The 11108-nt window shown below is 39.3% G+C and overlaps 1 protein-coding gene across 2 annotated transcripts in view; it reads left to right on the top strand.

Moving 5' to 3' along the window:
- Nucleotides 1-340: 340 nt before the first annotated feature.
- Nucleotides 341-11108, top strand: part of rbfox1 (RNA binding fox-1 homolog 1) — a 1725607-nt gene continuing 1714839 nt past the window's right edge. Inside the window, exon 1 of one of the 2 annotated variants that reach the window (XM_043711602.1) lies at nucleotides 341-720. In XM_043711602.1, coding sequence (XP_043567537.1) covers nucleotides 718-720 — 3 coding nt within the window. In that variant the 5' untranslated portion in view covers nucleotides 341-717. The remainder of the gene's footprint in view (nucleotides 721-11108) is intronic. The other variant, XM_043711606.1, reaches the window with a different exon arrangement.

Genomic DNA, 11108 nt, shown 5'->3' with positions numbered 1-11108 from the left:
ATTGATGTTAGCTAGGATCAATCATTTTCATAATCCAAATAATTATACTGTACCCTTGACTTGGAAAAGAGGACCTCAAATATGTATGACTATTTTTGAAAACCAGGCATTTTGTTCCATAGAATATTTAACTGGGGATTCTTTCTAATATTAGTAAATCAGATCCTGCCATTTTATATGAGCACTGCTTGGCTAAAACAAGCTTTTACCTGTCAATCTGATGACAGGAGTCTAGAGTTCACTAAATGTATGCTGCCATTTGCTATCCAAATTCAGTGCACTTACAATTCAGATTGTGTTGATTGTATTCATTCTCCCCAGGGTGAAAGGCATTTACACCGTGTGGCAGGGAAGAAAGAGTGCTTTCCTCTGGAAAGAATCTTCTGTGGACACTGATATACTTGATATTTTGTCAGGCATTGGACTGAACTGAAGTAATTAAGAAATAAGGAAAACTTGCAGTATGCATAGTGCTTTGTACTTGCTCACAGAAGTGTGATAATCAGCACTGCTACAATAGCCTCCAGACAGATTGGTTCAAGAAACTGAAGAGAATTGCAGACTGAGAAAGATAATCCTTTGTTTGAGCTAACACATTCCTATATTCGGGTATTTTAACCTCTGCACTGGAGACTACAGCCTTCTGCTTCAAACCTGGAAAACCGAAGGGAACTCTACAAGCAGACTGCAAGAAATCTGGGCTTCTCCTGGCTTGTTATGGTTAGTTCAAGTGATCCTTCCTTGATGTTAATATGCAAATAATACTTGCAGTCTCGCAGTATTAAAGGTACATGCTTGTCAGTTTAAAAAAGACTCATTGGGATTGTTATGATGTGAGAGCTCACTGGATGGTATACCCTGGACAGTTGCAGTTTAATTGTGTCTTTTTTCCTTTAGGTTGTGAGTGGTACTATTTGCATTAATATGCAATTATGTGATATGAAATGTTCTGCAGAGTTGGAAATAGATTAATTTTAGATTTTTTATTGCACTCTGAAATGCTCTGCTGTGGGAAAGGTGGCATGTTGAAGAGTGTAGCCTGTCAACTCTTAACTGCTTTTGCTTACAGTAACTCTAAATATTTGATATAAGGATATTGAGAGAGAAATTCAGAACATATGTCTGGCAGTGGTGAAATAAACGGGGATAAACATTCTGTCTTATAGAAACTCCTCCTCAATTTCAGAGCTGTGATTACTAATTACACATCTTCTCCAAATTGTTCTACTTGCTTTGATCTTTTTTGAAATCAACCATTTTCAATGGGCATTAATTGCCTAAACTAAAAGCTGCAAACCTCAGAGCAGCTTTTAATTACTTGTGGCATTAAAGTGAAGCATTGGATTATTGGGATTTTCAGGCAAGCTGTAAATATATCAAAATGGGAAGTTATGTATTCCAGTTTTGCCGGCTGATCGGATTTTACCTTTTATTGAAAGCTAATTAACTAAATGCTAACAAGCTTTTGGGCATGGGAGATTTGAAGGGAAGATATATTGTTCAGCATCCAGATGTCTGTGCAGGACTGTCAGTTGTTAACACAGAAATTAACAGCCATTAGGGAGTTGGAGGCCTACAGAATTAGATTTTTGCTATTAAAGATCATTGGCTGTGCAACTGAAGGACAGGCTATGGTCAGGGTTACACAAAGAGAATCAGGTACATCTATGCATCACCCTGATCGAGTACACAACTGGACTTTTTGTGTTGGACTGAGGAATAAACACAAGTGGCTATATTTTCAAATAAGAGAGCTGATATATAAAATTACATTTTTTAAGGGATTTGTTTTCTCTTTTTCAAGCGGCAATTACTTGTTTAAGCCAGATTCCAATTGCCACAGACAATTGCTTTTATTCTCTGGAGGGTAGTTCATCCTCTTAAACAAGGTATCTGTTTTACATGCGGTCACCCATGGGATAAGAAATGTCTATACTATTAACATATTATATGCTAATATTTCTAACAATGTAAGCTAAGAGCAGACCATTGTCTCACAGTATGTGTGTAAAGTGTACACATGTAAATTGATACAGAATTAACTCCTAATTGTAATTGTAGCCATCATCAAAAATGATCATTAAATCTCTGATTGTTAAGGAGGACATTTATCTGATTATTAATTTGTGATGTAAGCTGTTCCATGATTTATTTTGTTATATATTTCAACATTTTCTGATTCAGTCGATATGTGGAATTGTCAATGGAACCTTTTGGTAGTTAATCAAAATGCAATGATGTTTGTGTTTCGGTCAGGGAACTAACTTGGAACTTTGTGTTGCTTGCTGTCTTACAGCTAGTATGGAGAGAAATAAAATAGTGCAGTGTGCAATCAGTTTGTATTTATTTGTAATGTTATGATTTTTTTCAATTTTATAACAGTGCAAGCACTTAACTGACTACTTTAGCATTCTTATAAAACTGAATTTAACTTGAAAATTATGAATAAACAAGTCAAACATGCCAGCTTGTTTTTGTAACCATTACTGACTTCACAGCTAGAAGATAATCATTTTTTAACTGCCACAACTGTTAACGCTTTTGAAATCAGAAAATGAAGTAATTCAACCAACCATGTTAAATAATAGAACAAGACTGTTTGAGCTACAGTACAATCTTTCATAATTGATTCTGCATATGTGTCACAGAAACAAATATTACACACTGAGCAGTAAATGAGAAATACATTTCAAGCAATCACACTTGCAATGTTTAGTTTTGGACTACATCATTTGAAATTTTCCATAAATATGCTTGACTTAGTATTAAACTCCAACTGCTTAATAAGAAGTCAGGTATCATATGGTCTAGGTTTTTATTATTTGTCAGCTTGTGAGTTTAAGTTATAGCTAAAGTACAAATGAATTTGAATGTACTGTAATTCTCTAACGCCCATCTCTTAAAACCCAAATAATAAACTCCTGCTTTGTTTTCTCTGATTGTTCTATCTTGTGCAATATTTGTATTTTTTATTGCAGTGCAGTGTGAGTATCAAATGTAATATTTGCATAACAGTTAAGGATTCCCTCTAGCTTTTGAGAGTCAATGTAGAAACTGTTCTGAAAATGAGAGCCAGTGTAAAACACTCCCTGACATTACAGTCTGGGTACCTGATTTGATGCCCACCACTGGCCCTATAAGTCTCATTCTTGATAAAAGTTAGATTCAGGATGGAGAATTTTTATATGTGCAAAAGCCAACGAACCTTCCTGGATCTTCTTAGAGAAAGGTGACCAATTTCGTGGGCTTTCGATTTACTTCCTAGGATTCTAAAAGCCTGGCTTCTGAGATAGTGGATGGATTGGTTGAGATCTTCCATAGTTCCCTAGACTCTGAGTTGCAAAAGAAGATTGGAAGATGCTAAATGTAACAAGGGACTGGAGTAATTATTGTAACAGGGTCCAATTGATGCCTCTGGGAGTGAGACGTGATCCTGCTTTGGTGGTCTGTAGAACACAGGATTGCACCTACTCCCAATGAAGGATAGTAGCCCACCCAGAGAGTTGTAAGCCAGTTGGTGGGTCAGGGCTAAAGGGAGCGGTGGCCACTGTAGGGATTGCACTTGGAAGAAAAGGGCATAATGGGTGAAGAATATAAAGGATCTGCGACTATCAGAGTCAGTCAGGCAGAACTCAGTGAATTCAGTGAACCATTCCTGATGAAGGGCTCCTGCCCGAAATTTCAATTTCCTGTTCCTCGGATGCTGCCTGACTTGCCGTGTATTTCCAGCATCACTCTAATCTTGACTCTAATCTCAAGCATCTGCAGTCCTCACTTTTGCCTTCGCAGAGTTCGGTGAAGGATAAGGGTGAAGTGACACCATTGTTATGAGGCTGGTCATTGCCAGTTTCTCCACATCGCAGAGGGCTCCCTTGCTGCTGATAGAATGACAGTGGTGGCAGGAAGCTCTGTTTGGCAACTTGTGTTGTTCAACTGGCCTGAAGAGGAGAGCCATCCAAAACCTTCTTTGCTGCTTGCCAATGGAATGGCAGCCGGAAGGACCTCATGGTTTACAACTATCACAGACTCACAAGGGTTTCCCTTCCACATTGATGACCCCAACTACTCCAGGCTTTCATTGTGTAAGATCCCTCTTTAAAAGCCTTGCAAAATTGGCTCCATTTGAGCCACTCTGTCACTCTCCATCAGCCCCAGCAGTGCCCAGCTGTCACAGTGGCGATGGTGACATTTGGGTCACTATCCATTTACCTCTCCCACCTCCACCCCCCACCCCAGCATCTTTAATGGAATCTTGAACAAAGAGGGAGCCTTTAACTGGCTGCCTCCCATAAGATTGCATCACAGGATACACCTCTGAACTGAGGGAAGTGATCCTGCACTCAATTTTGTTTTGAATGGCCAAAAATGTCAGCCGAAGAGTCTGCAATTCAATGTAATTCGATTGTAACTGGGCAGAACAGTGGCACAAGGGGATGAGGTTTAGCAACCCCTATTCATAGAACCAGTAGCTTATTTGAAAGAAAGGGAGGTACATAAAGTAAAGTAGGCCAGTTGACTTGTCACTGCAATCTGTCCCCCCATGTTACTGAAGGCAGGATAAGGTGTTAGGCAGCTAACCCAATTAATGACTGCTTAAAGACTCATTCCACTGTTTCAAGACATGCAGCTGGGGAACAGAGAAAGAAGGTGACATCCAGGCAGGTTTCACTGTATGGGTCAAAGACTGGCAACAAAGAGGTATTTGGGTTGGGGTAGCTTCTTCAAGATTTTACCACTCTTCCACTTTAGATTAGATTAGATTAGATTACTTACAGTGTGGAAACAGGCCCTTCGGCCCAACAAGTCCACACCGACCCGCCGAAGCGTAACCCACCCATACCCCTACATTTACCCCTTTACCTAACACTACGGGCAATTTAGCATGGCCAATTCACCTGACTTGCACATCTTTGGACTGTGGGAGGAAACCGGAGCCCCCGGAGGAAACCCACGCAGACACGGGGAGAACATGCAAACTTCCTGCACCCTGCCCTGGTTTCTATAACCTGAAATGCTCCCAAGTGCCTCCTCGATGGGAGACATGTTCAGTTCTTGTATTCTACATACTCCCCGGTTACCATGATCTTTTTATGCTGGGATTGTACTCTTGAGTGGGATTTCCAGTTTCATAGACTCAGAGGTCCCATCTTTCAGTCCCCATGTGTTGCCAGACAGTTTTTTGGCTGAAGGTGGAGGACGCAAAGAGTGGAGAAAGCAAGGAATTTCTACTTGTAGAAAATTCTCAAAATTGCTTGTGTAAACTGGAACGATAGAAGATCATTCACTTTAATGAGAAGAATAAAAGACAATTTTTTTTTAAATGATGGGAAGCAAATCTTTGTTGATGTTCAGAGGGATTTCGGTGTCCTTGCACATAAACACAAAGTTAACATGCAGGCACAATGAGTAATTGGGAAGACACATTTCTTGTTGTTAACTGAAAATCAGAGTGGAAGTGTAAGGGAGACTTGCTGTAATTGTACAGGATTTTGGTGAGACCATACCTCAAAATCAGTCCATGTTTTTCCCATAGTTGCCTTAGACTGGACACTTCAAACATTCACAGCTTTGGACAACTTTTTCATCTTAGGAGTCAATGTGGAGAGATTGAGTAGCATGTGTTGAATTCACAATATTGAGAGGTGACCTGATTGAAATATATAGGATTCTGAAAGGGCATGATAGGGCAGATATTATACGGATGTTTCTCCTCACAAGCTGGTTTGGGATTTGGGAACATTGTCGGCAAATTTGGACTGAGGAGAGTTTTGTTTACATAGAGGCTTCTGAGGATGGTTCGTCATTCATGATGTTAGTCAAGGGAATCATGTGGTGATCAGATGAAAAAGTGGACTTCAGGTCAAAGTTCGGTCATGGCACACTGGCAGAACCAGTTTGACAGGTTCTAACATCTTATATTCAATGTGTTTATTAGGGCTGGTCTGTCAAATTTCTGAGTCCCAATATGTTTTAAGGTTATTTTTAAAATCAAGTCAGTTATTTTCTGTTGGTTTCTTCTGACCTTCCAGAGGAACTGGAGATTAATTAGTGCCTGTCAATCTGTGGAGAAACACATCCACCTACAGGAAATGCTCTTTAAATGACCTCAGCTGCTTACCAATAACAATTAGCTTGCAGTTGACCTTGACATCAGCCAGATATTTTAGTTTGAGAAGAAAACAGCAGTTCCACATAGCTTTAATTTTGCTGGAGAATAATATATTGTTGGTTACAAACTGTTCCTGTCTTTATAAAACAGCATGTGGGGTGATTTTTCTCCCCTGCACACAATAAATGGCTGGTTAGAGCAAGTTTAGTGGATATCAGGAGGAGTTGGCATGAAATCTGTGCAATTATGGGGGTCATTCATCATTATCCTGTATTCACTGACTAGCCAGGATAAAACGTGCTCCTATTAGGCAGCTGCCTGAGTTGGAGGCAGAAGATTGAGCTGACTGGCCCCTTGTCAAGACCCTGCACTAGCTGCTTAAAGGGGTGATGCAATTCTTGTCAAGAGTAGAAAGTAGCAATAGCAAGCAATCTGTTCATGACCGACAGGAAGAATTACATCACATTTTAAATCTGAAAAGTCAAAAGCGGCCGACTGCAAAATGTATCCAGGCCCAATGCACACAGCTTTATGTGATGGCAGCTGAGTATCATTTATGATTTGGAGGTGCTGGTGTTGGACTGGGGTGTACAAAGTTAAAAATCACACAACACCAGGTTATAGTCCAACAGGTTTATTTGGAAGCAATAGCTTTTGGAGTGCTGCTCCGCTCCACCACCTGTTGAAGGAGCAGTTCTCCAAAAGCTAGTGCTTCCAAATAAACCTGTTCGACTATAATCTGGTGTTGTATGATTTTAACTGAGTATCATTTAAGAATCAAAGAATAATCACTGCCCCTAATTTGTCAGCATAGCTGCTGGAAGGTACTAGAGCTGAGTCAAGTCGGGATAGACATAGCTGCAGGTGAGGAATAGGGGCTAGGGACAGGTGTCAATACTATCACTTTGCTTGTATTTGCATAAATGCACAAGCTTTCATCTGGTTCTGGAGAAGTTCAGGTTACCGAGTGTTAAATCTATCCAAAAACTATTAGTTAGCTTCTTCATGTTGGTCCTGTCATTATCCTCTTTTTGTGTGCTAATGGTACACATGCATTGCCACAATATGCTGAAAGGAAAAATATTGTCAGCACCTTGATTTATTTTGTTTGTTACAGCTTTCCTCCTAATTTGATCATTTTCGTTTAAAGGGCCAATATGAAAAGGCTCTTGCAAAGATAAAAATAAAATATTGGTAAGTGGGATTGAATACCTACATGTTTTGTTTTTAGAATAAGTTCAAATGTTTCTTGATGTTGATTTTGTCACTAACCTGTATGATATAGCTTCTAATTTTCTTCATATTATTGCATTAACAATTGGATGTAGTACAATTGAAACAAAATTGTATATTTGTCCATGAAAGTCAGTGAGACACTATCAATATAGTTTCTGATGATTGCTTCCAGAGACAAAGTTAAAAACCACAAAACACCAGGTTATAGTCCAACCGGTTTATTTGGAAGCACTAGCTTTCAGAGCACTGCTCCTTCATCACATCAGATAGCTGTGATAGGTACCTGATGAAGGAGCAGCACTTCAAAAGCTATGCTTCCAAATAAACCTGTTGGACTATAACTTGGTGTTCTGTGATTTTTAACTTTGCCCACCCGAGTCCAATACTGGCACCTCCACATCATGGCTTCCAGAGAGAGAAAGAAGCAGTAGTAGAAAATTCCTGGATCTTTTTGATCATCTTGTGTTAATGGCTGCCCTTATCCCCTGATAAGACCAGCAACATTTTTGTGTGACTGAATGGAAAAGTTGGGAATTTAATAATTGTCCAACTGTAACCGCATTATATTTTAAACTTGCAAATGTGGCTTTTGTGTTGTTTCTTAAGTTATGCATGTACACTTTTTCTTGTCATCTAGAAATAAAAGTTGTGGTTTTATTCCAAACTGGCAATTTGGTTCCAATAGATGGTGAGTTCTGTCCATTATAATTTTTGTCTTTGACAATGACATTGCATTGTACTCCTGGCATTCAGTAACTGTATGGAATATTTGTTATTCACAATTATTAACATGAGCACCCTTTCTGGTATCAGTAATGAGTTTAGTGCATAGAAATATTGACATGAAATAGAATATGGTAAGAATTGATAGAAAATAAATACAGAACAAACAAGATCAAGGAAAAGCACGGCTCACTTATCTGAATTAATTTTTTATCTTGGAGGTGATGAAGCAATTTGTAATAGTTTTGAAATACATAGTCAAAGCACAAGAGAATTCCTGGAAATTGATGGAAGGCAGCAAAATCAAACCGCAATATGCACTTTGGAGAACACCAGCCTAGTTCTAGCCTACCTCTGTTGATTATACAGACATTATTGGGAAGAACAAACATAATTATCTGGAAACCTATTGTCCTTCTATGGGCTCAATGTTATTTGTCAGACATTGCTTTTCCGATGACGTGGTGTTTTTCTAAAAGTCAAGGTTTCTCAGGTTAACTGAATGTTTGTGTAGTAACCTAAAATTTACTGGATTAGTTGAAATGAAGTTAAATAACATTGCATGAAATGAGGAAATAAAGTTAAGTCTGATGACCTAATGATTAGAAAATCATGAGTGTGTGTTTATAGCAAATGTTGTAACTCAGCAGTGATACGCTGGAAAAGCTGAAGAATTATTTAAAAACAGACACACTGACTCAAATGTGATAATGTGGACTATTTATTAGCTGAATTTATGGTTGTCCTAGAGTTGTACTGTATGAATAGCATATGATTGATTAGATGGTGAATAGTGAGAGCGAGCTAAAGCTGAGGTCAAAGTCCATTAAAAGCAAGAGATGTATGTCTTTCCTGGGCGAGACAAGCAGGTCCTAAAGTGTGAATTGATTAAATTAAAGTGGAAATCATGACACCTTTGTCAAATTTGCCAATGGTCGAATTGATCATTTGCTGGTGACTGGATAATTTGAATGTATACCTTGTCTGTATGGAAAAATGAGTATAAAGTAAGCTTACTTCGGAGTACAGTAATCTGGCTCAGGAGAGGTCTTCTGAATAATCTGCCTGGAAGAAGAAATCATTTTTCAGTAATAATACTAACCATTCAATATTACTGGTGAAGTAATTTTCTTGCCTTTTACTGTTCATAACAAAAATAGAACAGATGAACTAAGTCTTGCATTTCTTGTTTTCCAAAGATGCGGTACATTTAAAATTAAACGTTTACGATACCTTAATCAGGAAATGTAAATTGATAATTTGGAATGCCACAGCACATATTTGGGATTGACTTTTAAGCTGCGGCCAAGGTGGACATGCATGGCGAGCCAGAGGAAAACCTCTGTACGACGGCTATTTTAATCCTCAAACTTTATTTGAACGTCGGAAAGTTTCCTGCCTGAAATGAACAGGAATGTCATCTGATCCAGTAGGTGGGAGTGAAAGCCAGGCCAGGAATCTGAGAATGCCAGGTTTTTAAAGAATAGTCACCTAAAAAGTGAAGGTGAATTGGTAACAATGGAGATGGATTAGCTTGACAGATGAGCAGTGGTTGAGGAATCTGGGTCTGTACTTCTTAGAAGTTAGAAGGTTGAGGGAGTGATCGCATTGAAATTTACAGAATACTGAGTGGCCTGGATAGATTGGACATGGAGAAGATACCTCCATGAGAAGGAGACTAGAACTCGAGCCCTAGTAAATTTCAATGACCCTTTAGAACTGAGATGAAGAGGAAAATCTTCAGCCAGGTGGTGATGAATCTGTGGAACTCATTGCCACAGAAGACTGTGGAGGCCACTTTATTTTGACTTGATTAAGACTTGTTTAGTAAGGGGATTAAAGAGTCTGTGGAGAAGGCATAAGAATGGGGCTCAGAAACATATCAGCCATGATTGAATGTGGATCAGATTTAATGGATCGAATGGCCTGCTCCTGCTCCTGTATCTTATGGTCTTTATCCTTTCCAGAATATAGCAACAAAATTAGTCAAAATGTAATCTAAAGTTTAGACTACAAGTTTAGCATAACTTCTCTACTTTTAAATTAACTCCTGTAGAAATAAAGCTTTGTGCTTGATTTTGCTTTTTTGATGCCCTCATTAACCTCTGTGGCTACTTTTAGTTATTTGTGCAGATTGTATTCCCTTTGCTCCTCATTGCATTTAGATCCTTGTTTTCCGGCTAATATGCAACCTCGTCATTTTTCTCGCCAAAATTTAAAACCTTGCATTTATTTGCATTAAAATTTGTTTTCCAATCATATACCTATTTTTCAGTTTATTGATGTTGTCTTGCAATTTGCTTGAGTCCTCCTGAGTAAAGAATAACCTCTGGCAATTTTCTGTTTTTTGTCTGTAAACCTTGAAGTTGTGCTTTTGATTCCGAAGTCAAAATTGTTAATGTATATTGTGGACAACATTGCAACAGCAATTATCTTTGTGGGTTACTATTTCCCCACTACCTTCTAGCTTTCAGAACAGATATCAATTAGCCCAACTCTATTCAGTCTTAGAGCTAGCCACCATTCTGTTACTTATATCCTGACACTGTCCTATGACCTTTTATTATAATTAATTTATGAAGCGATTGATAGGCTTTTGCTAGCCAAGACATTAAGGGATATGGACATAAAGGTAAAGGGAGTTTAGGATGTAGATTAGCCATAGTCACATTGAATAGCAGAACAGACTCAATGGTCTCTAGGCCTCTGGAACTGCTCGGACGCCATTAGCCATGCAGCTCGTGCAGCCACCACCCCCACGCTGATTGATGATGTCACTTCTGCCCCCATCATGGCTGCTTCCACAGCCACTTCCGCCCCTCACAATTCCTCATGCACCACACGTGACATCACTTCCGCCCTCACATCATCATTAATGTCACACACTCAGTGACTTCCGCCCCCCCCACTGCCGTGTTTGCCATCACTTCTGCCCCCACCAACCCCACTCACCTGCATTCTGCTGACACGCCCCCCACAGACCCCACTGTCACTATCCCCACCCCCCAGAACCCTGAGGGGAACACTACCCCTGCTCCTA

This window comes from Chiloscyllium plagiosum, chromosome 21 (genome assembly GCF_004010195.1).
Source record: "Chiloscyllium plagiosum isolate BGI_BamShark_2017 chromosome 21, ASM401019v2, whole genome shotgun sequence".
In the NCBI taxonomy this organism is placed as follows: Eukaryota; Metazoa; Chordata; class Chondrichthyes; order Orectolobiformes; family Hemiscylliidae; genus Chiloscyllium; species Chiloscyllium plagiosum.
The sequence above is the reverse complement of the archived record's forward strand: the minus strand, read 5'-3'. Positions and strand labels throughout refer to the sequence as shown.